At 44.5% G+C, this 27856-nt stretch overlaps 2 protein-coding genes across 3 annotated transcripts; both read right to left on the bottom strand.

Annotated features, from left to right (window-relative positions):
- Positions 1–11855: 11855 nt before the first annotated feature.
- On the bottom strand, positions 11856–14158 carry fam181b (family with sequence similarity 181 member B). The gene has a single exon (XM_086125555.1). The coding sequence runs from the start codon at positions 14075–14077 to the stop codon at positions 13190–13192; it is 888 nt and encodes a 295-aa protein (XP_085981681.1). The 5' UTR covers positions 14078–14158; the 3' UTR covers positions 11856–13189.
- A 4916-nt stretch (positions 14159–19074) lies between these two features.
- On the bottom strand, positions 19075–27215 carry prcp (prolylcarboxypeptidase (angiotensinase C)). Of its 2 annotated transcripts, XM_086126360.1 has the most exons (9): positions 26972–27215; positions 24012–24152; positions 23718–23819; positions 23286–23467; positions 23043–23200; positions 22527–22699; positions 20485–20652; positions 20128–20315; positions 19075–19580 (listed from the first exon to the last, which is right to left on the bottom strand). In XM_086126360.1, the coding sequence occupies exons 1-9, from the start codon at positions 27149–27151 to the stop codon at positions 19355–19357; spliced, it is 1518 nt and encodes a 505-aa protein (XP_085982486.1). In that variant the 5' UTR covers positions 27152–27215; the 3' UTR covers positions 19075–19354. The 2 variants fall into 2 exon arrangements, with proteins under 2 accessions (XP_085982486.1, XP_085982487.1); XM_086126361.1 differs by lacking the exon at positions 24012–24152.
- Positions 27216–27856: the final 641 nt, after the last annotated feature.

Here is a 27856-nt window from a genome sequence, read left to right as displayed (position 1 = left end):
AGAGACTTTCTTGAGGAAATCAATCGGTGGAAGAAAAACAAGTCCAACATGGCAGACGTGACTAAATGTTATGAGGTTTCTTGAAAAAATATTTGCGAAACAAGAGTCAGTATTTTCCCGTTGAGGTGTTTCGTAACTTGAAAATTTCGTATGAAGAGACGTTCGTACGTAGACGTACCATTGTACTCTTCTTTGTTATTTACAACTTGGACAATACAAAGCGCTAGTGTGCGTATGTTTGCCCATGTGTGATGACACGACAGTGTGCTAACGTGCTATTTAGGCTATCATGCTAGCTAACTATTGATGAGCCTCATGTGCCTCATTAGCATCGCATATCTATCTAGGATACCTGACTGGAGTTCAGTTAGGCAGCCACTTAAAACCAAAAACCGAATTCTTGTTCATCTCCCCACATGGCCCTTGAGACATTTCCGAACATCCCATTAAGATAGAAACGAAATTGGGTGAACGTGGCTATCATTGAAGCTGTCGCGAGGGCGATTTTTTTTTTCCTCAGCACTCCCCCTCGCCTCCGCGCATGTTTTCACCAGGTTACCTGCAAATAATTTGTGAATTTTCAGCCACGCGGAAGGCCCAAAAGAGCGATTCACTCGTCAGAATAATAATCACCATTCCCGAGGCATCATCAATCCCCACAGAAGGAAACTGCAGGATTTTTGGCGTCAAGAGTCCTCATCCTGTCTTGCTGCTGCTTACAATACAAGGGCACCTCTAATCACAGCCTGTATTTTTATTTATTTTTTTAACGCTATAACATCACACCTGGGAAAACGCTGCACCACGGTACACCAGCGTCTTCACACAAAAGAGCGCTGAGGTGTATGGGCACCAAGGGGGGCGGGGGGGAGATAAATAAATAACTGGCCAGAGTGCAGACACGTCAAATAGAAAAATCAATACATTGTGGATGAGTAAGGCGAAGCAAACTGACCTCAGCAGCTCAAGCTCAGTGTGCAGCATAGCACCACGCTAGTGTATTTATACTCCAAACTCTGACTGACAAGTTCGCACCTGAGGTGAGCACGAGAAACATAAAAAGACGTTTGGCTGAGGAGGAACAGCAGAAAATAAGCACGAGCTCATGCTTCATCATGGAAACGCTATTTGCTGTTATTAGCCCACGCTGTGAGCTTCATCAGTCGCTCCGCGAATAGCGCGGCATCAAGATGATGCCGTTTTCGTAACCACTTTCAGTTTCTGAAATGTCAAGTTTGTTGTGTGGCAAAATTTTTATTTCGTCATGAGCCGACGTCCATTGATGTAATTGGGGATGGGCGAGTATCGATACCAGGTATAAGTATCAGGCCGATACCGGCCTTATTTTAATTTAAAGGTATCGGGTACTTGCGGAGGTTCCCAGTCACAGTTGCATAACACGAGAAAAATCTGAATGCGAGTAAGTCCGCTTCGGCAGTCGTCGGCGCGATACCGCAACAGAATGACACAACGGTGAATCATCATTTGCGTCCAAAAGAAAGATCTTTGTTCTCAATATTTTGGCAAGTGTTAACTGTTAAATGAAACAGTGTATATAAAGAGTACTCGAGGCATCGGTACTTGGGCTCAAATCGTGAATACGCGTGCTGGTACGAGTCTGAAACAAGTGGTCTCCAACATCCTGAAAAATAATACAATTCAAACTACCGGTGGAAAATACCAAATTCTTAACAATAATAATAATACAACACCGAACTTGCGTGCTATTCAAACTTATCAAGCAATATGCCAACATTTTATGGCTTTCGAAAGCTCTTCATGCTACAATTTTTTTGTCAACCGTCAGCCAATGCGGAGGCCATTCTGTAATAATACAATGCGAAGACGTGCGGACAGTTTTTCAGTTTGGACAGCACTCCAAGGACAACCGTAGCGGTGATGAATGGAAATGAGTTGGAGCTACGGTGAAGCGCAGAGTGTCTAACAAACAGAGGGCAGCACATTTGGAGAGACTTGCACGGGGCCCATTAAATTCTCGGGTCATTTATTTGGGGGGGGAGGGTTGCTTGTTTTTGTGAGGGGGGGGAAGAGATGGCATCCACAATTTGGTGTTCATCACCCCCCCCCCCCCCCCCACCAGAGTGGCACTTTATGGAACAATCCGAACCTGTGTGACCCACGCTTCCCCTTTGCAGGCGGATGCGGCGGGAACGGGCTGTGCCTACTACGACTGTATAATTTCTATCAATCACAAGCGCGGGTGGTGTCGGTTGAAGCGAAGGGAATGAGAAACGCGGTGATCAGGCTAAATCCTGGGAGGCCCGAGTGATATTTATTGGTTTACGGCTCATCGCTACAACTCGTCAAGCCGGGGGGAGAATGCAGCACTTACAGGAGCTCAACTGCATTGCAGATATGTTAGCTATACGGTATACAGGTTTCGCTTCACAGTTTGCGGGTCAAAATTCACACGCTGGGCATTGAATTAAACACACTGAATAGCAACACTGAGAATCGAAGATTTGAACACTTTTCAGTGTTCAAAGCTTTGCAGGGCGGGGCGTCATTGTCCCGTAAGCTCCGCGCTGCTTGCGCTAGCTAGCAACGAGCTTCGGCGGGCTAGCTAGTGCGGCTAAACGCATCCCGGAGTCTAAACGAAGACTCGCATATAAGAAGAGTCGCCGACAGTATTTTAATTTTTCCCCACAATGCTTCACTTCAGTCCCATCTGTCCGCCTTGCTCGCTAACATGGCAACGGATGGCGCCAAAAAGCCATTTTAAATAGGAAAGCAGCACATCAAAGGTGTCGAGGAAGTACGCTGAAGTAGTACGTCTCCGCCGAGAAGGTTAAAATGTTGGAAAAGTCAGACTACACATTTTACAGAAGAGCGACTTTGGAGGCTTTTTATATCGCAATATGAATTAGGCCTCTGCATGAGACTATTGTAATATATTCAAATCAGAGGTGCAAATTTAAATATTAGCCGTAGATAATGTACGGCAAACGTGAAAAGCCAGCAACGTGTCACTGTGTTATCTCACCAACACTAAATGTCAAGGTAGCACGTACGAGTATGTGAATATATCTCATTATCGCCTTTGAAAGCGTGCGATAAGCCGGAGAAGAGTGAAAGAACATTTCCATGTGTTATTATGCATCGGGCTGGTAAAATCTTTTCTGCGGAAGCTTGACATTTCGCCAAATGTAATTACAACCTCCAAAAGCGCCAAATAAAACAAATTGCACGGAGTAAACATGTCGGACGTGGCCCTCGCAGTGCATTTAAAGCTCCTTTTCATTAATGTCAGCTACTTAGAGAGCCGACGCGCGAGCTTGGTTAAGTCTCCACCACATAAATGTCACGTTTTGCATCCAGGCAATGCTAAGGCGCTAAAGCCGTTTTTATTTGCATACGGGGGAAGAATGGTGACGGGGGAGTGGAGGGGGGTGGGGGGGTCGTGCCGTTATGAAAGTTCAGGTTAAAGTGGCGCACAGCCGCGGAGGCCCGCTGTAGATGGCGATGGCGGTCACGTGCGCCTCATTTGAATTGGTTGCCGTGACATTTTGGTGATGGTGCAGCTGTGCTTTCCAGGGGTTCCTCACAGGTTTATTCCAACATCCTGCTTCTTTTTCCCCTTTTTCCCTCCCATCCGTCGGGCAACCCAGCAGGCTTCTGTCCGAGTCCAGCTGGCACGACGCTGCAAAAGTTACCACACGGTTCTTTTGTACCTATGCCAAACGCGACTCTCTCGGCACGTTGCTGGTTTCACTTGCGACTTTGTGCATCCAAGGCCGACCTTCAAGGGCTATATTTAAATGGGCTTTTTAATCGCTTGTAAAAAAAAAAACACACAAAATACATCAAATAAAATTGTGGGGTGAGGGGTGCCTGCCCACCCACTAAGTGTGAAATCACACCATTTAAATACATCTTTTGTTCATTGCCTAGTTGTAAAAATGTATGTGAGTGAACAGTTTTCAATTTTGCCAGATTGGGATGAACAACGTTTAGCTAATTTACATACCCCCCAACACACACACAATTCCTCCGCCAACAACTTGGCATCTTTCCTTTTTGTTGTTGTTGTTTTTTTTTCTTTAAGCGATACCCAGACTACACGAAACACTTCTGGGTGCCCCGCTCAAAGTCAGCACATTTTCACACGACGCATATGCACTCCCCAGAGTCCCTCAAATACATACGGCAGACATACCGAAACGCGAGTGTTGCCATTCAAACATTCCTTCATGACAATATGCTATGATTTGTTCTGACTCAAACCCGGTTTTTATTACGGCAAATTCACATCTCAATTCGAGCCAGCACAGCCGTTTTTTCTGAATGAATGAATGAGTCCATCCATCAAGATGGCGGTCCTTCTCATCATTTGACGGTTATTTCATCAATCTGTTGCACTTGATAGGCAGTTTCTCCATCCGACCATCGTAATCCTCAGCGTTTCTATCAATCCAACGATCTGGCAGGTGACCTGGTGCTCCATTAATTTCTGCCAGCAAGTGCTAATGAACGTTACTTTGTGTGCAGCTCACGAAAAAAAACCTAACTTCTGGTCGGGACATAAGTGCACAGCAAAGTCATGTAATAAATGGGGAAACACTGAATACAAGTCAACCTTTCTTCCATTTTGTCCGTCGGGTGACAGGTACCCGTCGTTTAGTTATTCTTCATAGAGTTAGCGACCTTATTAAGTCTATGATCGTCACGCGGTTTTTCAAAGTAAAACAGGATGTTGCCAAATAAAGTTTGATCAGCAAAACCAAACCGTTATGAAATAACGCACCCTTTTCAAAGACGACACGTATGCGGAGACTACATGGAAATAACACGTTATCGAGCAATATTTCAACCTGTTCGTATCTAGTATCCTCCTCTTGGCTGAAGGGGCGACCTTCTTCGCACGGAGGCGATCATAATGTGTTCTGAAAAGGTCAGCGAAGAGCAGACTCTCGCTCATGATATTTGACTCGATTGATACAACCTGAGCTGTGGTTGGAAACGTGCGCTCAAGTACTTTTCAGTCAATAATAAGAGGAGACTCTCTCTTTCCTCGTTTTTCTTGACCAATTTCATCTATTATTTGTCCATCTTTGGGGTATTTTTGTACTTTATTTACATATTTACATTTTTCCCTCAACCTGTACTGTTTTTGGATGTTTTTTCTTTTCAAATATTTTAATATTTGTTTATTTTGTGTACTTTTTTGAGATTATACTTTGCTGTCATTTTGTAATCGTTTGCTATTTTTTGCCCTTATGTTCTACAGTTTTTTTCTGTAATATTTGCTCATATGTACTGTATTTTGATTTGTTTTCATTTTTAAAACATTTTTGTATGATATTAAATGTACATAAATATCTTCTTTTTTTTTTGGTCTTGTTTGTGTCCACTAATTTTGGATACATTTTGAACCCAACTATTTTGACTTTCATGAGTGCGCTAGTGTACCTATTAATAACCGTGATCACTTGACTCACTGTAAACACGATATTATATTTTAATACTCTTTACTCGGGATCCCAATCAGGAGTGCACGTCTTGGAAAGAAACCAAAACTCTTGCTGCAAGGTGAAAGGCGCGCGGGACAGATGTGCGACGTAACAGGTGAAATCCTCCCAACGGCCGCCATCAAACCGCTTCATTGGCCAAACGAAGACAAATGGCGTACATCTGTTCGACTAGCAGCAATCACATTCATCCGAGGGTGGGGCGCAATGATGCATTTAGTTGGCAGTGCTCCCCACCCCTCCACACCGCACCCGCGACAAGCAAGCAAACAAACACAAAGAGCATTAAACATGAGAGCGCAGCGCAATCATTGCAGTTCAACGCTTGAGCGCAGACATTTAAACACGCATGCACAGCAAAGGCTTGATTATGCCGCTTGGACTTGTTTCGCGTACTGAGGGATGGAGTTGAAAGAGATCATTAGAAAGAAAAGAAGAAAAAAAAACACTCCAATTTTATTTATTTATTTTTATTTGGAAGACACAAATAAATATTTACATTCATTAATATGCACGGATGCGTCGCTTATTGACGCGTCAATAAGGCTTCATCTCAAATTGGCGGAAAGCTTGATCAAATCAAAACTCGCACCGACAGCGTCTGATCCCCAACATGAGGGCGCATTAATGCCTTCTATTGACGCCAAACGCAAACGGTACAAGCCGCATACAAATGATGGAAGAGTCCAGGCGGGTCACGCACCCTCCACTTGCAGGAGGTGGGGGGGGGGGGGGGGGGGGGTGTTCCGGTAAGGACAATCAAGGTCAAGATTTCCTCTCGTCAAAAATGACGAATATATTTGAGAAGAAAACATAGAAGGAAGAGGGAGTTTGTGATGGCGTGGGAGCGCGCCAGCCACATTCGGATCCAGTTGTGTCATGAATTACGTAATGCCCGCCGCCGGCGCAGTTCAAAATGGGCGTTTGCGCCATTGTGGGATTGAACACGGCTGACTTCCCTCGTGCCCTTTAAATTACTTGCAAAACTTGCTGCGATTCGGACATGTTGAATCCCCAAATCCAAAAGCAGAATTTCTCTCCAAGACAGAAAAATAAAAATAAAAAAGCACCCGCCTTGACGCAGACGTTCTTCCGTGTAAATGTATGAAAGTGAATTGTGAAGTGATCGTTTGTTCTTGGCTGCATCAAAGGCCGGCGCCGCCGCGGTAACACATTCCATCAAACGTCTACTTGAGGGCTGAGCGACACGGGGCGAACCTCGCTGTGGGACGGAGGCGACCAAAATAGACGTCCCCTAGATTCTTGCCGTTGATAAGTCGGATATCAGCGTGGCCGGCTGGTGTCCTTGGCTCCCGCAGGAAACATTCCTGCAATTATGAGCGAGGCAAGCCATGACGGGGTTTTTGTTTTTTTTCTTCATGTCCCCTCAGCTTGAAGCTTATTATGCTTCTCTTAGGAGGCTCATGTTATACTACAAAGTATTCTCCTTCCCATCATTGGCAGCAGGGAATTCACTGATTGCTAAACTTGGAAAGGTTTTTTAAAATTAATTTCTAGATGCCAGAAAAAAAATGATTTTTTTTTTTTTTTTTTTTTTTTTTTTTTTTTTGCTAAAGAGCTCAAATATTTATATTCAGTGTTGTTGTATTATTCGGGGCATCATGACGGTCTGAGTGACTTGTGCATCTGCCTCAAAGGTTCTGAGGTTCAGGGTTTGACTCTCGCTTGAGGACCAACGTTTAATCAACAAAAGAATCGATTGTCCAATTCATCGATAACTATTGCCTCCACGCCCCTGAGTTCAGTACATTACTGATATATCCAATGATATGCCAGTGTTAATCTATACATATTTTTTCCACGGACCAAATTTAGGCGGCAAACGGGTCAACTCAAACTGATTTTGCGCTCTCTCTCCAAACGGTCCATTTCTGCAACATTTTTAATGATTGCGATAATAGAATATATCTTTGGAAGACATCTCCTGAAGCAGCCGCTCCGGCCTTTACCGAGAGGAATTAACTTTTTTTTTTTTTTTACACGCGTGGAGACATTTGGAGCTCATAACCGCATCGCACCGGCGCCAGCGGGCCGGCCCGTTTGCCAATGATTTGGCAAGGTCGCGTCTATTTTAAAGGCACGACTTTTGCAATCACGTCGCCACTATCACAGCGACGAGTGCAGACGAGTCAACGCCAACCTCCGGGCGTCGGCTGAGGTGACAGCTGTGTTTCTCGCACCCTGCAAGTGACAAGTCACAAGTGATAGAAATAAGCCGCACAAACCTCCTTGGGAATTTGGTTTTGACATCTTGAATATTACGCAGGGATCAAATTGAATGGTGATCACAAAAGAGGAAATGGCAATTACAGTGACGTTGTATCAGGTCTGACTGCTCAGTACAGTAATAGAAATATAATTCCTCAAAATGCAATTTTCGTTCAACAGGGGAACGTATCCCGCACCATAAACGGGGGCTTCGTGTACATAATTTGTTGGAAGTAAACAATTTTGTGACCAATTAACTCTGAGCGCCGATGACCTGAAATCTTCATCGGGATCCTAACGAGAAGCGCCGTCGACATCAATTGCCGGCAGCTACTTTTTTGTTTTTTTGTTTTTTAATGGGAATGTGTGGAGAAAAGTCTTGGCCAACTGTGATTGCATCATTAAGCCGGGAGAACAAAAACAAAAACAACAATTATGGCCAGCAGATGGTTCTCTTTGAGGAACTCATCGTGTGTCACAACAATGTGTATGCTCCTAAAGAAAGGCGGATCATTGGACATGTGACCCTGCAAGCAATTTGTGATTGACCAAAGTGTTTGTCATGTTAAATCTACCACCAAGAGTGCCACAAAAGAGAGAAAAGATGACAGAGATTATTTGTATATTTAGAAGTAATTACGTAATTTACATACATTTACGCGCGTATACACACACACACACACATGCGCGTGGCACGCGCGCACACACTACTAAATACCGCTACTCCTACTCCAACTAAATAGAATGGAATTTGTAGGTCATGTAAAATTGTTAAATTGGTGTCAATACATGATTTTGTCATCAAAGGCACATTTTCATTGTTGGTATTATAAGAAGTCATGTTCAGATGTTTGTGAAACCAACCTATGTTTTATTGCTGATGACATGACAAAAGAAAATCCAATACGGTAGAGACAAACTTTTTTTTTTCTGTGATGAAGGAAGAGAGTCTAATCTTCCTTTTGGTAGTTTCTCTCTGTTTTCATAAAATAATATTTTTGGGAGTCTCGAAAGACCAGTCGCAATGCTCTAAATCGGCTGGCAATCAAGACGTTCTGTTTCGTGAAGATGGCTGACATTGATAGAGTTAAGCGGAAGTGGACCATTTCCCATAGGACATTTGTTGATTTCTGATCATAGTGGTTGGGAAATCCTTGCACTGACTAGACCATAATGAACCAAAACAAAAGATTATCGGAAGGTATTTTTACAAGAGGAATCGGACTGGATGTCACGTCAACAACGATCATTTGTTCCAGGAACCGTCTTATTGTCCTCGTTAACACGACGCGAGATGAAAAACGCATTTGAACTGCGATGCCTCCGGCAAACCAAGCGTCCTCATTCCTCCGGTGGAGATATTAGCGGTTAAATGGAAAAACAAATTAATCAGCGGCCAACTCCAGATGTGTCTCTTTTTTCCGGCGCCGATTTGTGGGTTTAGAGAAAACTCTAATGGCCGTCCCTGATGTGTGAGCAGGTCGCTGGCAGTTTCAAAGGAAAGATTTCGAGCAACTCGAATGTTCCAGGGATGAATTAACATCCTGCCAAAAGATTCTATTTGGCTGTGGGGCCCCAGAATTCCTTTTTATTTCAAACTCCTTTGCTCCAATGGAGCGTGGCCAACTACGTGCAGAAAAAAAACTTTTGAAAACACGTCTTGTATCCCAACTCCACCCATGCGTGACCCAGACTTGACTGGACAGCGGCCACCATGGACAAACAAACGGACGGACGGACGGACGGAGGGCGGGAGGGATGGAAGTGTTCATTCATTCGATGCTCAAAGAGCAAATGCTGCATTCGAGGAAGGTGGGAAGTCGGCTGTTTTCCGCTTTGAACTTTATTCAAAATAACTAACACGTCGCACAACGTGATTTGTATGGACTGCATGAAGATATGCCGTGAGCCGTTAGGAAGTTAATTGGTGAAGTGAATGAAATACAAGATAATCCTTTATTTATCTAAAGTGAGGAAATGATGGAAAACGTTTTGCTGGAGGTCCAAATGTGTTGCGATGACCCAGAACAACAGACAAGTTATCGGAATCGGCCATCTCGGTTGTTTACATTCATCTCAAATGCTAGCAAGCTGGCTAACTGATGCATGGACGAATGAAGGAACGAGCTAACTGACCAACGAAATGAAAAACAGAAGAATACAAATATTATCCGTCCATCAGATGTTCACAGATGTGGAGAAAAAAAAATCATCCGGGAAAATACTTTCCACCAAAATTTTCAAACGGCATCATGCATCCAATAGTTAACTCCTCCTTGAACCAGGAAGTAAGTAGCCCAGTGGCTAACTGAGTGCGTCTTTGAATCGTGACTCACTTTTTCGGCGTCACGGATGCGGACGTGACTCAAGTCGTCACCGTTATCACACCAACAAAAGTGGTGAGCGTCCTCCGCAACACCCCCCCGAGGACCAAAACACACCCAAATGAAAGGCAGCCAGACATGAAATGCAGGCGCAAGAAATGGAATGAAGCAGTGAGACACTTTCTCCGTGCTGTGATAGCAGCCTGACAAAATAAGAAAGTGGGCCGCGAAAGGAATATTAATGACGGCCAGGCCTAACTTGATTTCTGGGAGGGCGCAAGGACGAGACCTGAAGGTCTTTAAAGGGCAACTGACAGCCTGCGACCAAACAAACCTGAAAAGGACTGGACGCCATCTGTTGAATGTCGAACTGACGAGAACATGAATTCATCTGAGAAACGGTTTTGTTCAAGTCTGTCTGTACACACACACACACACACACACATACACTCACACACTGGGCTATACATACACGGATGTTATCTCCTGTGATTGTGAATCAGACGCATCAGGCCTTCGACCTCCATACGGACTGGTCTGATATGGAATCTTACTGCCATCTGGTGGACACTTCCGTTTTTTCTATATTTTATCTATATTTTTCTAAATTTCCATACACATTTTCATTATTTTCCTTTTTTTATGTTTTTATCTTTTTCTTCTTTAGAGTTCCATAATTAAGAAAATATCAAGTTCTAAAATGATTACCAATATTATTATTACTATTTATAGTATTATTGGAAGTACTAGTATTAGAACTCGTGGGTATTTTCTGTTATTTTATTATTAGTAAAATATAAAATTACTTGTTATAAATATTATGATTATTATAATTATAGATATTTTGGGGCGGAAAAACGTGTTTGGGGCTTTTTACAACAGTTCCTCTGAGGGTGTATGTATACTTTGTAAAGAAAATTAGCAGTTGTGCTCGTTGCTCAAATAAAAAAAAAATACATATTAATATGACAACAAATGCACTTTTTTAAAATTATTTCTCGTAATTCTTTCATTAATTTTCATTATCCGTTAACATGTTCTAAAGCTACAAAACGAACATAAAAACTTAAACGTGATTATTGTCGTCACCTTTGAGCCTCTTGCTGTAGTTCCACAAAGCAGATGGCAGGGGGCGTCATACATTCTCGGGTGACTTCTCCCAGTTGTGTTTTGGTCTTCCGTCTCATTTATTTTGCATGGCAGGCACGTGAGGAAAAGAGAATTAGAAAATTCATGGATGGATGCATTCATTCATAATTATGATTATTTTGTTCACCGTATCAAACTGTGGAATTAGGACTTTAACAGGAGAAGTCATCATTTCAAGTGCATTCAGGAATTCATCAGTCATCTACCCATATCAGCGATGCTCTTTCTCGTACTTAAGGCACCCATAAATTAAATGAGATCTGCATTTAGTTGCATAATCACTGTTATAGTCGTTTAACACGCACTGCTTTATTCTTTTACATCCTAATTACCATCATTAGAAGACTATTTATTTTTCATTGGTTATTTGGGGTCTTTTCCAGGCAGTGGTGGAGGATCAATGCATGCAAGCAGCCCGGAATGTCTTTTGTACGTACAGATATACGCTATACGCGTGTCTTAATATAATAATTGAATAAATTTAATGTTGTTTTTAAATGTGTGGCGGGGTGACTTTAAATGAACTGCACAGTTGTGGCACATCTTAAAATATAATATGGCTTTATGACTGATGAACTTTGCCCCTGGTAGTTTGTCACTTTTATCAGCCGAGTGGAGAAAAAAAATCAGGCACAGTTTACAGAGCAATAAAGACCAGCTTTATTTCAACTTACTACATGTAAAATAGATTACAAATGAATTTAACACAGTTCTTCCTGTTTTATTCTGTTTTGCTTTTTTAGCTTTGATCGTCAGCACTTAAAGAAAAATTAAAAGTGATCCGCATCAGAGGTTCGTCAAAATGGCAAACGTTTATGGCGATCTGATTGTGTGTGATTTATGCAGCCAAATCAGAACCGAGCAAATATTTCCTGTCAAACATGCGGCCATTTAAAAAGCACAATCGGGGATAGAGTTTTGCTGACACGAGGGCTCCTCGGACAGGTTCCTACAAAAATGGATGACTTCATAAGCAGTCGAGCCCACAAACGTTCATGCTAACTCCTAACCGCAAGTAGCCTCTTGAAATGCGCTGAAGGATTATTTGTGTGGCAGATGTTGATATTTTGGGTTTTGACAGAAACATTGTCTGATCAGGTTGGCAAAGTCTGTACACAGCACGCAACTGTAATGCTAGCAGTGATGCTAACAGATCACGTTCTTGGCCAAGACAAGCGCCGCCCTGGCTGGCCCATGTACATGACAACTCTTAAACTAGTCCACCAGTGAGATGTTTTGAAGGAAGTTACACATTGTTGTTCTGATGTAATACTGGGGTCCCCGATTCGTGATACTTCAAGGTTACAAATGGTGCACACTTAACTAGCTTATGGAGTCAAGAAGGCACCCACTTACTCTTTTTCATTTGTTTTATAACGACGGCCATGGAGGTGTTTTCATCCAAATATTTATTGCAATTATGAGCCTATGTTAACGGTAGACTATGGCGCCTTCCAACTTCAGTGTGAATTTGTCGTCACTGTGGTAAATCAAGAGCCCCCTTTATCCCGCCGACGGCCCTCATAGATCCTCCTTTGAATGATGCGCTGAAGGTTCTCCATAGGAGATCAGGGGACAATGATGGCCGCCACCATGAATTTTTCCTCCGATTACAGCTCGGTGATCAAAATTGACAGGGGAAAATCCCGTCTTGAACCGAGCACTCCTCATCCCCCCCATGCTACTTTTTAATACCCCCGTACACCCTCAATCATTCCTGAGTTTTGCCATGACAGTGGGTCCTCACATCCAACATTTCAAGAACCGAGTACGAGGCAGCACCCTCAGTTAAGGCTGTATTTACTGTTTTTCATTTGATTGTTTTATATTTCGAATCTAAAATGGATTAGCACACAAATGGTGTCTGTAATTATAACTTAACTTCTGCTTTAGCACGGGTTAGTGACATACTACAATGTCTTCAAACTAATTTGTCGCCATAAGAACGAAACTCTGTCACAAAGATGAAAACCCCCCTCGACAAGAATTTTATTTTCCTCATAGAGATGAATAATGAGTCCTGTTGTAGTCACAAGTTAAGTCGTAGTTGACCTGAGGTACGGCGCAGTCTGTGAAAAAGTTAGAGAAGGCTAACGAGCACAGGGCGTTATCCTCTGCGCCCACAGGGGTGGCGGCCTCCGGGTGGGAGTACAGCGGGGGCTGCGCGGGAGTCGGGAGCTTCCTGGCAAGCGGCGGTGAGCAGCTAGTCCACGACTCCGGGTAAGGAAGACCCCCGACGAAGTGGTGCCCGTCACAGGAGGTGGCGGCGGCGGCGGCGGCGTCTGGGCCGGGCAAACTTTGGTAGAGTTCCTGCTCCGCTGCCACGCCGACATAGTCGGGTCCCAGAAGGTCAAAGAAGTCCGCCGCCTCCGGGTTGGCTCGCTCCAGTTCCCGTAGTGACATTCCTGCCACCGGGTTGACCTTGGAGCAGTTGGCCGGTTCTGTGAAAAAGGAAGGCGGCAGGTTGCGGTGGCGCAGGGGTGGCTTCCTGGCTTTCTCACCGCGGATTTCCTTGGCGGGGCTGAAGAGGGCGGCCAGGCTGCGGTTCTGCAAGCTGGCTTGGACGCCGTCGCGCTTGGGGACGGTCTTACCCGCCGGGGCGGAGGAACCGTGGCCCTTCCCTGCCGCGTCGGTGACGTTGACGATCCCGGTGCACCTCTTGATCTGCTTCTGCAGATACTTGCGGTGGTTGACTTTCCTCTTGGACTTGACCGGCTTGTCCAAGGCCAACTTGATGTTACTGGAGGCAGAGTCCATGAAGCTCAGCAGCTCCCTGGTGGTCTCCTTGTAGTCCTCTTCCTTCTCCGGCTCACCCAGGAGACCCCCGTCCATCGCCGAGCCCGGGAAACAGAAACTCATGAACTGCGGGTTCATGATGGCGGCCATTCCTCATCCGCCGCGATCCGGACCGAGTTCCTTAGATCATTTTCCCCGCCGTCCTGATGCCGCTCGACATTCCGGAGCACAAGTGAGGAGATGCCGAGCGGAACGAGGGGATCTTTCAGGGGGCCGGACCCCGTGATGTCAAAAAAAAAAAAAAAGGGGGGGGGCGCTTGGCCCTTCAAAGAGTGCGGGACTTAACTCTTTGCTTGTCCCGCGGCCACCTGCATTCCCAGAGGGATTTTTGTTTGAGATTCCATGCTGAGCAAAGGACAATAACCTCACTTTGGAACACTCCCCTGTCGTTTGAGTTTGTGTGCGCTCACGCCTGGTAAAAGTTGTAAGGATGACCGTGTGTTTAAAAAAAAAAAAATACAACGGGAGGACTTGACTGCTCTTTATCCCTTTTTGGCAAATTAGAATTCCCAGGAAAAATGAAAAAAAAACCCTTCTTGATTTGCTTTTTTTAACCCCAAACCAGAATTTCATCCCGATGCAGCCAAAAGGAACGCTAAGGAAAACTTTTCAGACACCGCTCGAATCCCAATCTGGGTATCGAAGATTCCAAGTAAACCGCTTACAATTACAACGTGAGATTTCTCTCAAGAAAAACTGTGTGACTCGGCATGAATAAAAGCCATCCTTTTCAAAACCAGACTATCTTTCCGTTGGGACTACCGAGGAGAACTTGAGCGTCTTTTGCAATACAGTAACGAAGCAAGGCCTCTCATCGTGGGAAAATCCGAGCGCCCAAACAGATGCGGCGATTTGGCCCCGAACATTTTGGTGGCTACTTGTGTCTTAATCTAGCGGTGACATAAAGTTGATTTCTGGTGCATTCCCAGGCCAGTGGGAATTTCTGCCCCGGCCTGACAACTATTATGGGGCTGCCTTTGACATAAAGCCCTACAGGGTCTAAATAGCCCCCATTCTTCGTCGGGCCCAGTGAATGGGAGCTTTGTGCCAGAGATTCATTAAATTGCACCTCACAGCCCCTCGCTAAAATGCTTCACCAATAATGGAACAGTCCATTTAACTGGAAAAGCTGCCGGAGCTGTTAAATAAATAAAAAAAAAAAGAAAGAAAACCCAAAAAAAGGAACGCAAGCCAGAAGAGTGCTCAGGCTGACTTTGACAGAAATCCCGCGTATGAAGCCTCGGCGGGGGTGTCTTTACAGGAAGTCGCCTTGCCAGCCACTGAAAGGGACCGCCATGTTGCTTGCCAGTGGCGATTTTTTTTTTTTTTTTTTTTTTTTTTTTTTGCGTCTGCTTTAAAGATGCACTCTAACTATTTTGTGCCAGTCGCTCGTTGAATAATTCATCTGGCTCCTCTTGGAAACGGCGCATCTTGAGGTGAGCTGTTTTTGGCGTTGGAGGGATGGAGGAAGGCTGTTCCAACATTCTTTCTCATGCTAATTGAAGCACAGAAGAAGAAAAAAGCGTGACAGTGAAAGTGATAATACTGATCGAATTAGATCTGGGGCTGTGTGATGTGGGGATTCCCCCCCCCCCCAAAAAAAAATTTACTTTCCTATTTTAATTGATCTTTTCCCTTCTAGACACATTAAAAGTTTTGCTTTTTGGTTTTTTTTTTCACATGCCTATGGGATTTGCTTTATTTCTTCAGAAGTCAAACATGCTTTGAAACAGTTTTGGGAGAATGTAGTGCCACAAAAATACAGCCAATGCCTGTTACAGCGTCAATCGGCGTGGAACTGACGCCCACTTCTATAGGATTGTAAGTGACTATAGGTGCCACAAGATGGCAATCTTTTTCTATGAGACAAGCCCATGGCCTGCTGATATGAAGCTCCTCCACTCAGTTCAATATAGTTACTCGGTACCAAGATGCCATCGGATGGCAGCGAAGCAATATTTTTATACAAGACATGGATTTTGCTCGTGCACAAAAATCGCAAAAAGATTTTCCGCAAATAGTGGCGGGGATATCCTTCAAAGAAAAAAATATCAGCCGCAAATGCCAAATCACAAATATGTCGGGCTTCAGCTGTGCTCTTATGCCACTCTTTATTGCTAGGCGGAATTCCTGGAGTTTAACATAGCTTCGGCTTTGACCAATAAAAATATAGGCATGTGTCAGTCAAAAAAAAAAGGCTTCAAGGAAATATATGCTATTCATTTCTTCATTAGTACACACTTTGACGACAGCCTTTTTTTTTTGCCCAATACACAGAGTTGCCACTAATGGTGGGAAGAGTTTGTCAGGCCAATTCTAATATTGCACTGAATAAAAAGCACCATGCATGGTGCTGCTGCCACTTTACGCTCATTTAAATCCATTTGACGGCATGATGTGACAGAATGGCGTCACTTTGATCGCGGAGGTTAGCATCCGGGTCGCCCCTGCCAAAGCACCTCCATCTTCCCAATCGTTTTGCCGTGGACGGACGGGGCTTTTGCGGGGTTTGCAGTGGGGGGAGTCATTGACATTGGTGGTGCATGACGCACACATACCGGAAACAAGCTCCCATTGTTGCATAAAGGCTGAAAGGGCACAAGGTTAGCGAGCGGGATTGCCTTTGTTGTGGAAGGGAGACCTTTTTTTTTTTTTTTTTTTTTTAATCCTTTGGGGAGGTTCAAATTCCCGTTCCTCTTATTTCTCAGGGCAAATCATGTTTTTGTATTTCATTTTAAAACAACTTCTCTGAGCTAGAGCTCGAATTCCTTCATTTCCTATAATAAGTGCGCAAGTCATTTTAAATTTAGTATCTGAGAATTCACTTATTCAGGAGCTCCCTTCTTCAATGAGACACCCCCAAGCTTTAATTTCTTCCTACATAGTGTATGTGTCTGTGTGGTCCCCCCCACTAACCGCAACGCACTCCCGCATTTGGCCTCCGGTGAATACTAAACAACACCTTTGATTGATGGCCACTGCCTGACGCCAGCGGAATAAACGACCCCTTCGAGTCCTGAGAAAACTTTTTAAGGAGGGCCTTTGGGTGGCGGGGATCCCGATGGTCCTCCCCCGCGCCGGGCAGTAGATCTTGGCGTCTGAAAAGTCAGCGCAGCTCGTGACAAGGCAGCGACAAGTCCAGGTTCCCCCCCCCCCCTTCTTTTGCCTTTTTTTTTTTCTTTAATGCAACGAACCAACGCCGGACTTGTCGCCCATCTGCATCATGTCAGCTTCTTCGAGAGCAGGGGTCACCAATGTCATGCCCGCAGGCATCGGGTAGCCCTCAAGGAGCTCATGAATAGCCCGCGAGCCTAATCCAAAAATAGCTGACCAGAGATGGGACATTGTGATTTTCTCGGATTAGAGAATTGTTTGAAAATGCAAACAAGTGAATGAGATGAACAGAAATAAAGTGTTGTACGTTGCTATTTATCTTTTCCTAATTATTGTGAGAAATCATGAATCTGATCACTGTCTTCACATAAAAAAACTGTCATGAATTATTAATAATGACTAGGACTGTCACTAAAGAATGCCTTGACTCTGAAAATCGTATTGACCCCCCACTTTGAGGTAGAAATTTTTGAGTCGACCGAATTTTTAAAAAATCAAACTAGTATCAATAAAATGTATCAAACTAGTAGCCCTTTGTGCTCATCAATAGCCAAGAAGTAGCTCTCAGTTTCAAAAAGGTTGGTGACACGGTTTTAAAGACATTTTGAAGCAAATGAAAGTAGCAGCTAAATGCTAACAGGCTAACGCGTCCGCATAGTCGAAAAATTAAGCATTGACTGATCGGTTTCTTACCCCGTGTGAGCGAAGCGTCGTCAATGTATGCGCCGCTGCGGAAAACCCTCAAGCGCAGCGGTTACCATTTGGGGAAAAAAAAGCCAAGTTCATTCATGTACGTGCTAAATGCTCGCAAGCTAACTTGTCCGTGCGGTCCTAAAATAAAGAGTTTTCGCTTTACAGTACTGCTGCAAAGGTGTCGGGCGCCGAATGATAACAGGCTCACTCGTCGTGTAGTTCGAATATTTAAAAAAATAAAATAAAAAAAAATAAAAAAACGTTCCGTTTCACATCCTACGGGCATCAAGAGGTACAAGATACAGATTGGCTTCTAACGAACATAAAAATAGTATATGTCGCTACTGGGAATGAAGATGAATGAAGTTCCCGGGATATTCCGATTTTTTTTTTTTAATTTCTTCCTTTATTTTTAAATGTATCATTAACTGGAATGGAAATACTAGGAATGTTTCCTGAATTTTGTGAATCTTTTCAATTTTGAATTCTGTGGAATGTGGATGCAAAACAGTTGGTGGAATGAGACAGGGTTTTTTTTTTTTCTCTGATACAGACCATGGGAGAGGATTTTACAACAATAAACTCCATACCGGCCTCACTTTTAAAGCTCAATCACCACCTCGAGCCCCTCCGCCCCCCACCACCCTTGGGGAGCTGGATCAATATGATTGCTAGCAGGGGAAACATACAAGCAGTGGGTGAGTGAAAGGTCACCGGGGAGAGGGATCCCGCAGGACGGGGTCAGATGGCAATAACCTCCTGCCAGTGGCGTTATTGGCCTCCTCCGACTGTGGACTTTTATTAAATTTCGTTGCCATTGTTACCGCTCGCTCTGGAGGCTTCAAATCTTACAAAGATCTGCCCAAGCCTCCTATTAAAAGCACATCAAAATGCAAAGAAAACAGACCGGACCAAAATGGGCATCATTATCAGGGTAACTATGAGTGGTGTAGTGTTCCATGGAGAAGTGGGTATACTCTCAATGTTCACTGTTTTGTTTTTTAAATTATTTTTATTTTAAGTGCACTCTTCCTTGACGGAGGTCGGAAAAGTCCAACTTCCCACCTTCCTCAAATGGAGATACGTAGATGGCAATATTTTCTTCGGCATGACTGGCCCGACTCTGCCTCCGATTGTTTAACTTTATGAAGACTCATGAGCCAATCTAATTAGCAAGATCAGCGAGTACCAGCCAATTAGAGGCAGAGAGGGTGAGGTCATGGCTTTACAAAAAAAAAAAAAAAGGGCAATAAAAACTGATGAATAAAACATTCTTCGTCTTAAATCTTTTCTTTTTGTTTTAATTCACATGCTTCAAGACTTGCAAATGCTGAATCGTGATCATTTTGAGTGCCCCGCCGTCCCTTTTCATGCATTGGACGGTTGCATCTCGTGACGGCGCACGTGCAGAATTGATTCAGGTTGAGGGTACAAGAACAAAATTTGTTGCCACGCTGTGGGAGTCCACAAAGAGGGGACTGCGGGCGATTTATAAAAGCTTTCATTCAAATGTGTAAAAATATAATAATAAAAAACGGAAACATCTCATTTTGGAGGGTTTCAGCCCGACTTTGCCCCGCTTTGATGCTTTTTAGCGGCCTGTCTGATCCACTTCCAAAAATAGCTCAGCTCCAACTTGCGGGCCTCCCGTACGGAAGGCGGGTCCAGATCATTGGCGTAGCGCAGGTCCAGGTGATGCGCGCCGTCCGGAATCATGATGGACACCAGGGACTCGGACACGTTGTGCGTCACCCCGCCAGAAGACCATGGGTCCAGACCGCCGTTACTGGGACACCGCAAGTAGATCGGACTTTAGGACAGGGTCACATTTCAGTACAAATACCTTTTTTTTTTTTTTTTTAAATCCAGAAGCATTGCTGTAAAATAAATATTTAAAAAAAATAAAAATCTTTCAAAGAGCACGTAAGAGTTATTCTTTTCACCACAGGTGTCAAACTCGGATCCTCGAGGGCCCCCATCCAGCCGGTTTTAGATGCCTCTTTCCTCCAATACACCCGATTCAAATGGCCAAACGAATAACTTGATGAGCTCCGACTTGAGCTGAAACTGGCCATTTGCCACATATGCTTGATGCTCCTCACGAGTGTGCTTTTTTGTGCACGGGAGTGTTTGCCTTCTTGTCCCATTCAATAAAGAGCCATTATGTCTGCTCGATCGAAGCCGAGCTGCTCTGTTCATTTGCAACTTGGCCTCTGGCAAGATCCGGCGCCGGGCGGGTTCGACTTGATTCCGCCTCGTCCTGCGCTAATTCTGTACTTGTCTGCAGTAGCGCGTCAATAATAGTTCCGCCAAATGGATTCTTCTGGGCTTACCTGAAAATGATGTTGCTGTGCGGAGCGATCCCTTTCCCGCCGAAAAGCACGCCCATCCAGTCGGCTCGCGGCCTGACGCCGAACATGGCGAGGCATTCATCCGAGTAGGCCTGGAAATTCCACTCGGCGGGCTCGAACATGTCCCGAACTCCGTCGGTGCACATGGGCATCACCATCTCCGTGCAGGCCTGAGGAGGAGAAGCCTCTCGTTTAACGGGGCATCGAATTTTGCGCTCCCAAACCGCAGCGATAGATGGCGGGGAAAAAAAAAATCATCATCATCATCATCATCATCATTGTGACTTCAGCAACTCGCTAGTTGGGATACTTGTGAGTGAATATCTGCGCCCCCCTCACCTGGTAATCCCAGCCAAGTACACCGAGGCTGCCTGTGGCCGTCTCGGAGGTGTTGAGACAGGCGGAGCTTCCCGTGTAGTTGTAGTAGACCTTGGCCGCTTGGGACACGCCGTGAAGGAGCTGCCGATCCGACGCCGACGAATCCAAGGCCAGATACTTGCAGGCGACCTGAAGAACACAAAAAAACGTGAAGAGAATTTTCCGCTCGACCGAACACCCCCCCCATGGCGGCCGTTGACTGAAGTTCCAGGGGACCGGTTGTCGGTTTAATGGTTGACATGAGCTTTTGTCACGATTATCTTTGAATTTGGGTGTTCGCTTCGCAGGTCGTGGCAATTTTTCAGAGAATCATTTTATTTGGTCTTTCCCAGGGTCTGATAGATGAATTGACAGGCCGGGTGTGAACCGCTTGGCGTTTCTGGCTATTCGCGGCGCTCAGTCCCTTTCTGCTGCAAACAGCTGCGGTTGTGTTATTTCTCCCAATTGACCTCAATGCCTCTTGTTTCCACCTCAGCTCGTCACGCGCTGCACTCCCCGTTAACCCCCCCCCCCCCCCCCCCCACCGGCGTCCCACTCAACAGGTATTATCTGCTTTTCTACGGCTCTGTCTCTCCAGAAGGAAGGCTAAACGGTCATCGGGAGGTTCCTCTAATGTATGCGACCCCTATGGGCGGCGTAAGCGCTTTAGGCTGAGAAGCTTTTTTTTTTTTAATGACAAAGCTAATGTGATTATGTGAGCCAGTGTGAGAAGGGGCCATTGAAGGCTTAGGGGTGTTGGCAGAGATGAATGTATAAAGCTAATCCTGGCTGAAAAGTAAGGAGAAGATGCCACCCCCACCCTTCCGCTGCTCTTTTTTTTTTTTTTTTTTTTCCATGGTGTAAATCTTCGCTTGGACGTGTCCTCTGCCGTCCTCATCCATCGACCGCCATCGAGTCGTCGCACAAAAGCCTCAGTGACAACACTCGCGGGGCGACAAAAACAACAGGGCCCAGTTTTTGGGGAGGGGTCAACTAGCAAACAGTAACAAAAGCAACAAAAAAGCTGACGCTAAAATGCAGGGTGCCCCCCCCACTTCCCCCCCAAAAAATGTTTTCACTCCTCCTTGCCATGACTGTGAAGCCTAACATTCGCGGTTCAGCAATGGTAAACTGACAGTTTTATTTTCTTGAGTTGTGAGCATAAATGTAAGTGACGAGCACTAGATGGCGGCAGCAAACTTCACAACAAGCTTCAGTTTGGCTGGTAGCGAACCGTTCATCCAAAAAGGCTGCAAGTGGTTTATTGACAGAATTCCAAGTTGAGTTTTTAACAAAACAGCGCAAAACTGGCAAAAGTCTGCTAGCATAATGCTAACTCTCAATGTAAAACACCATAGAGAGGCTAACAAAACTAGCATTGATGTTGCTGTGTTATGACAAAACATGCAGACAGAGGATAAAACAATACTCACAGGCATATGTTCTTACTTAGATATGAGTCACCTACAGTTAACGAGTGAGTATTTTCGGGCAGTGCACTTTGAGTTCAAGCTTTGACGGACAGAAAGCAAAGGACTTTTTTTTTTTGCATTCTAATTGGATCGGGATGCTAAATCCAACGTGCAACCCCTCCCCTTGTTCCGACATGGTCGCCATAAATCCCGGTGAATTTCACATGCAAATCAGGCGCCAGCGCGTTTTATGTGACAAAAGCATTTACAGGCCGCCATAGAGCAAGTCTGCGAAACAACAAGGAGGCATTTGGATGCCTTCTTGTAACACACAGCTACGTGAACGCGTGTTGACAATAGTAGCACTGTGTAGAAAACACGAAGGGAAAAAAAAAGCAACATTCTTCTTATGGCACTTTTTGAAATGGTAACTGGTGTAAAAAGTTGCACAATATACATGAGGCTAATGCGTACACAGCACGACACGACAATACAGTCTGAAAAGTCATGCTAGCGCTAATGCTACAGCTAGCAGAACAGGAGAGATGCCCTGGTTGGTCCACCAGCACCAAAATAAGCCAACCCCACGCCGCCATTGTTTTGCGTCGGTACCTGGATGGGCCACCGCGGCAGCGGCTGCAGAAAGTCGGCCTTGTAGGGGTAGTCCACCATGGCCAGGTTCACCCACGTCTCCTGGAGCCAACTCTTGAAGTCCGACACGTCCTTGTCAGTCTTGAGCGGCGCGCACAAGCTGAACTCCTCGGACAACCACTCCAGACCCGACGCTGCGCACCAGAAGGCAGATGTTTGGAAATGTTTTCATTTGGATTCCACACCAAGTTTGCTTTCAGAAATCTGGGAATATTTAGCGTTGGAATTCCGAGGGTTGAGGCAATTTTCAATCCTGTTGTTAAAATGATTACTTGATTGTGAAAATAATTATCAAATAATTGATTCCTTGTGGCACCTCTCATTGATTTTAAATACTTAATAAAATATGCGGAAAAACGGAAACAATTCTACGGAGTACAAATAACAAATACGTGATCGTTCCAACATTAAAATGAGCTATTTGGCTTGTTTTTTTTTCTTCATCGTGTTTCCTCCAGCCGTATGGGGCCGCCTTACCAGTGGCGGAGAGGTTATTGATGGCCCCCCACGACGCTCGGATGTTGGTGTCGCAGTTGCTTCCACTTTTGGCAAAGTCCTGCGTGACTACCTTGTAGAAGTCTCCGCATGGCACCATACCTGAGAACTGCCATATTGGCGCGGAGGAGGCCAGAGCACTGGGGAGAAAAAAAAAAAAAAAAAAAGGTCAAAATTAGGCTGATATGGGAACAAATTTATGTCCATCCAATTTGCCGCCCTTACCCGATAACGACGTTGGGGTATTTCATCCTGAACCAGGCAGCCAGCATGCCCCCGTATGACCCGCCGATGGCGATGACCGGGCTGTGCTGGGCTCCGGCTCTGCTGAGCTTCACATTCTGGATCAGGATGGCAAAATCTGCCAGGGCCTGCTCTGCCGTCAGGTAGTTCAGATGTTTGCTGTCCTGCAGGTAAATAAATGTACATGTTGACATGCTATTATCTACATTGGGGAAGGGCAACTTAAATGATGGAAGGGCCCGCAATTTAACATCAGTGCCCAAACACAAACTGCATTTTTTTTTCCAGTGTAAAGGGCTTTTCCTGCAGGACAAAAAAGCCATTCAAGGACGGCACAAAACTGCTAAACACCAAGCCAACATTAACTGCAAGAACTATTTTTTGTTTGTTTTCTTTTTTTGCATCCTGACTCACGCTGAAAGAGTCCGCTCCAAATGGCATCGACTCTCCATAGTAGCGATGTTCTGCAAAGACCAACATGGCACCCAGCTCTTCCGCAACATCCCACATGAAGCCCTGGACCAGAATAAGGACAGTCAGTCAGTTACAAATTACATTCTCACAGTTGTACCCGGATTGTTATGTGCCCCAACTCGCGTGTTTTTGGGCAGTCAATTGATTGATGATTATTATTATTATGATTATGGAGCAGACATGTTGAGGTGGGCTAAAAAGGTATGAATGACATGACTTGACAGGCCAACTTACAGTGTTGTTGCAGAACCAGGTGATGTCACCTTCGTTGCCCGTGTAGAATAAAATGGGACCACCAGGCGAGCGCCATTGCTTGTCGGCCACAAGGTAGCGCTGTTTGAAAGTGCCGTCTTCTACGAAGCCAAAATGATCAATCTGAGGGGGGGTGGGGGGGGGACATTTAGTCATGTAACCTTGGTCATCGGGATAGTCTATGGTGGTGGGTGGGTGTGGGGGTCCGTGCAACATAAGCCAAACTTATAAATTCAGTCGTAATTACTTCAGTCCACTGTGTATGACACACAGTTGTCAAACATCCAAGACACTCCCAGAATGAATGTTTTTATTTGGCTCCCAAGCACCATCCTTAGTCCCAAAAGGAGGCAGTAACTTTAGCAGGCAATGACAGCAGAAAGATTCAAAGCATCCATTCAGCCTCGGCTTGGCAGCGTGTACTATAAGAGTGTTGGGGTGGGGGGGCACTTTGGCAGGGTGGCATACTCCCGTGGGGTCATGTGCAGTGTAATTCTGTGAACAAAAGCTTTTAAATGTGGATGTGTGTCCTTTAAAAGGTCACTTTTTTTGCGGGGGGGGGGGCTGTTTTGAATCATCAAATAATGCCCTTTTTTTTAAAGGTCACATTGTTTCATATTTGCCTTTTTCATTCAGCTCATTTATTTTAAAGAATCGAAATGACAAAATGCTGCGGCCATCGGGGGGGGGGGGGGGGGGTTTCCCGTTGTTTGAATGCATCCCTTTTTTCTACTGTCTGACCAATATGAATGTTTGCTCAAATCTATCATTTCTCCATATGGGAGAAGTTCACTTTGGCCTTCATTAGGGGTACACTGTTTATGTACGGTATAATAATAGAGCAGCAAAAATCTGTGAGTGATTGACAACCCCCGCGAAAGGTTTGAAATTTAATTTAGATGCCTCAAGGTGGTGGCAAAGCACACCTTTTGTTTGAATGAAACTACAGTACTAACTTCATCGTATGCGCTTGGCGCAAAATACCCACTAGATGACGCCAAAGCAAAACTAACAATGAGAACAGACACATTTGGAAATGCCCGTTTTACTGCTAATTTAATCATTGGAAACTGCCCTCAAACCCAAATGGCCGCTTTCCGGTCAATTTTAGACATATGTACTTGAAACGTTTGTGTGCATGCCTTTTTGAAAGACCAACCATTTTGTGTTCATCAAAGCTGGTGTGGTGGGCGAAATTATTATTTTACTTTTTGTGTAACATAACACTGTTATGACGGACGCATCCAACCAATTTCTTGTCACGTGTTGCTGTTTTTGTTTTTTTTTACTTTCGAAGAGACGCAACCAAGTTAGTTTTGAAGAATTCAAAAGCCCGAGAACACACTGACTCACTCAGCACGCACAGCTGGTTGCCTGAGAGGTAGTGCCACCGTGTGGCCATTATGAGAATTACAGCTTCACTCCCATTTGTCGTGTGACGCTCACAAAGGATATCCCGTTCAGATGAGCGCGCTGACTATGTGACCCCGCTGTCACGCAAACAGTGTGGGAAAAAGAAGACGGCGTGACCGATGACCCTTTTTGTGGCTCGTGCGAATGGAAATCGCATCAGATGTGTCATGGCCTCATGGACAAGACAATGTGCATCAGGATGGAGGAAGTGTTCTTAATGGGAGCACTGATGAGGAAGGATGCTGTGGGTGGTTGGAGCAGGTGGAAGGTGTAAGCAAAAAGCAAGATGAGTGTTTGCCAAAATCCCAAGGAAGACCTCTAATTAAATGTCACCAAAAAGTAGATCCAGTGATCCCCTGCTGATTTTTTTTTTGTGCACGTAAAGCCTGAAAATACCCTGTCTCATACATTTTAAACACATTCAAAGTTATGAAGCCCACTTTTTGGAAACTCATTCACAGCCATCGACAGCTATTTATGCATGCTAACGGTGGTAAAGACATGAAAACGAAAGCATTTGTTTATGTAACTCGACATGAGGTAGGAGTCAAGTCCTGAAGGAAGCTCACTTAACACCCCCCACCGACCCCCCTCGCCCCTTGCCCCCTGGGTCAACTTTTCGGCAGCGAGCCAGGGGGAACAACAACAACACACACATTGCGCTTTCAACGTTACTACAGGAAGTAGTGAGGGGAAACACTTTATAGTGCGCAGACAGCACGTGTGCAACCTCAACAATACAGTATCAAGCGCATTGAGAAAGTGGCGCAGCGATAGAAACACCAAATACAATTGGGGTGGGGGGGTGGTTCAAATGTGTTGTTCAAACAAGAATTCTATGAGCTTCTTCTTTTGCCTGTTTTCTTTACCCTCTGATTTTGTGGCACAGCTGTACCATATTACAGCCGATGTAAAACTCATCAGAGACTAAAATGAGTACTCATTCGTGAAGTGTGTGTTATTGTTTTCTTGACCCAAAATTGTTGTGTTTACAAAAACATTATGGTGACGTCACGGGAAAATCGTCCAATCAGATAGCTGTGTGACACATTCTCGTCTTTAATTAACGGAACCACCTCTCAGCACACAAAGCAAACCTGTTTAATTGCAGCTTTTAATTCCAGCCATTATGTTCCAACATTAAGGAACTTTATGTTGGAACTTTGAACATTTAAAGTGCAAGTCAGATTTTGGTGTACTTTAATGTACATAGTCAAAGAAAAAAAGTTTCATAACTGTATCGATGTTCGGTGTGATAAACTAGCAGAGCTTTTTCAAAAAATATTTTTAGAAATACTCACAGCCAATGAAAGGCATTGTGTGAAAGGTGCCTGGGATATGCTCTGATATGTTGTGATTAACCGGCGTAATGAGCCTTCAAACCAAACCTCGTATAGTAATTTCCGATTTTAGTGGTCACCCTTCATGTTTCACGGTTAACTTTTGATAAAAACACAAAGACACGTCACACGGAAGATATTTAAAGTACAACGAAGAATTCGGCGCACACGGAGAAAGGTTCAACTCACCTTTTGGTCCAAGTAAAAAGTTTCGTAGCTGACGGGGATCTCGGTGGAGTGAAAGAAACCTCCGTGTCTGCGCAACAGCTGAGTTTTGAAAGCGTGTAAAGAGCCAACAAAACACAAGAGCTGAAGACACAAGGTGAGTGCAGCTATGTCCAAAAGAGCCTTCCCGGCTCCTAACGTCATCTTTCTGCTGCGCTGTCAAGACGCCCGCCGTCAGCACATTTTGTGGAAAGAAGACCGGATGAGACTCTGAAGGAGGAGGAGGAAAGAGGAAGTGAATCTGGGCTGTCAGCGAGGCAGTCAACATCTGATTTGTTCGAAATTAAGCATCAACAAATATCACGGGAACACCGATTCAGCATAAAAAAACAGTGTTAGATTGCTCTCGGCGTTTTCCAAACCTGCATTTGGTTCCCGTTTCATCGTCACTTTAGTTCGCCGTCGGCCTAGCACGTGACGAAATTAAATTCAGTGACCGCACTGAAAATACATTTACAAAATACATGGTGAAATAAAGTCGCGCTTGAAATTAAAAATGAACATCAACTACCACCCATTTAATAATTATTTAAGCCTACTAACAACTTCAGAGCTCAAGTGAAGGGAATTCTTCTCGGAAGAGCATTCATTTATTATTAATTGTTAACCTATTTTAGAAACATGCCTGGATTCATGCAGTAAACAATTATTGTCTTTCATATTTTTAAACTGCATTATTTATAATTCAACTTACTTACAAAATCCTTTATTTTTGCCTTTTTTCAACAGTCATAATGGTGATATTTGGTTTGAAAAATTTGAGACCCACAGAAATAAAACAAAAAAAAAATACAATCAAAGTAACAAGTACAAATAATACCTCATGAAGCTAGCTAGAGAGACACAAAC

Source organism: Hippocampus guttulatus, chromosome 12 (assembly GCF_054856545.1).
Source record: "Hippocampus guttulatus isolate MCC_2025c chromosome 12, RoL_Hgut_1.0, whole genome shotgun sequence".
Lineage (NCBI taxonomy): Eukaryota > Metazoa > Chordata > Actinopteri > Syngnathiformes > Syngnathidae > Hippocampus > Hippocampus guttulatus.
This window is presented reverse-complemented; position numbering and strand designations above follow the sequence as displayed.

Excerpts from the sequence above, each read along its gene's own strand:
- fam181b (XM_086125555.1), bottom strand. The coding sequence starts at position 14,077 with ATGGCCGCCATCATGAACCCGCAGTTCATGAGTTTCTGTTTCCCGGGC.
- prcp (XM_086126360.1), bottom strand. The coding sequence starts at position 27,151 with ATGACGTTAGGAGCCGGGAAGGCTCTTTTGGACATAGCTGCACTCACC. Across the intron at positions 24,153-26,971 it reads CTTTTTACTTGGACCAAAAG|ATTGATCATTTTGGCTTCGT; the intron begins GTGAGTTGAACC and ends ACCCCCCCTCAG. Across the intron at positions 23,201-23,285 it reads TACCCCAACGTCGTTATCGG|TGCTCTGGCCTCCTCCGCGC; the intron begins GTAAGGGCGGCA and ends TTTTCTCCCCAG.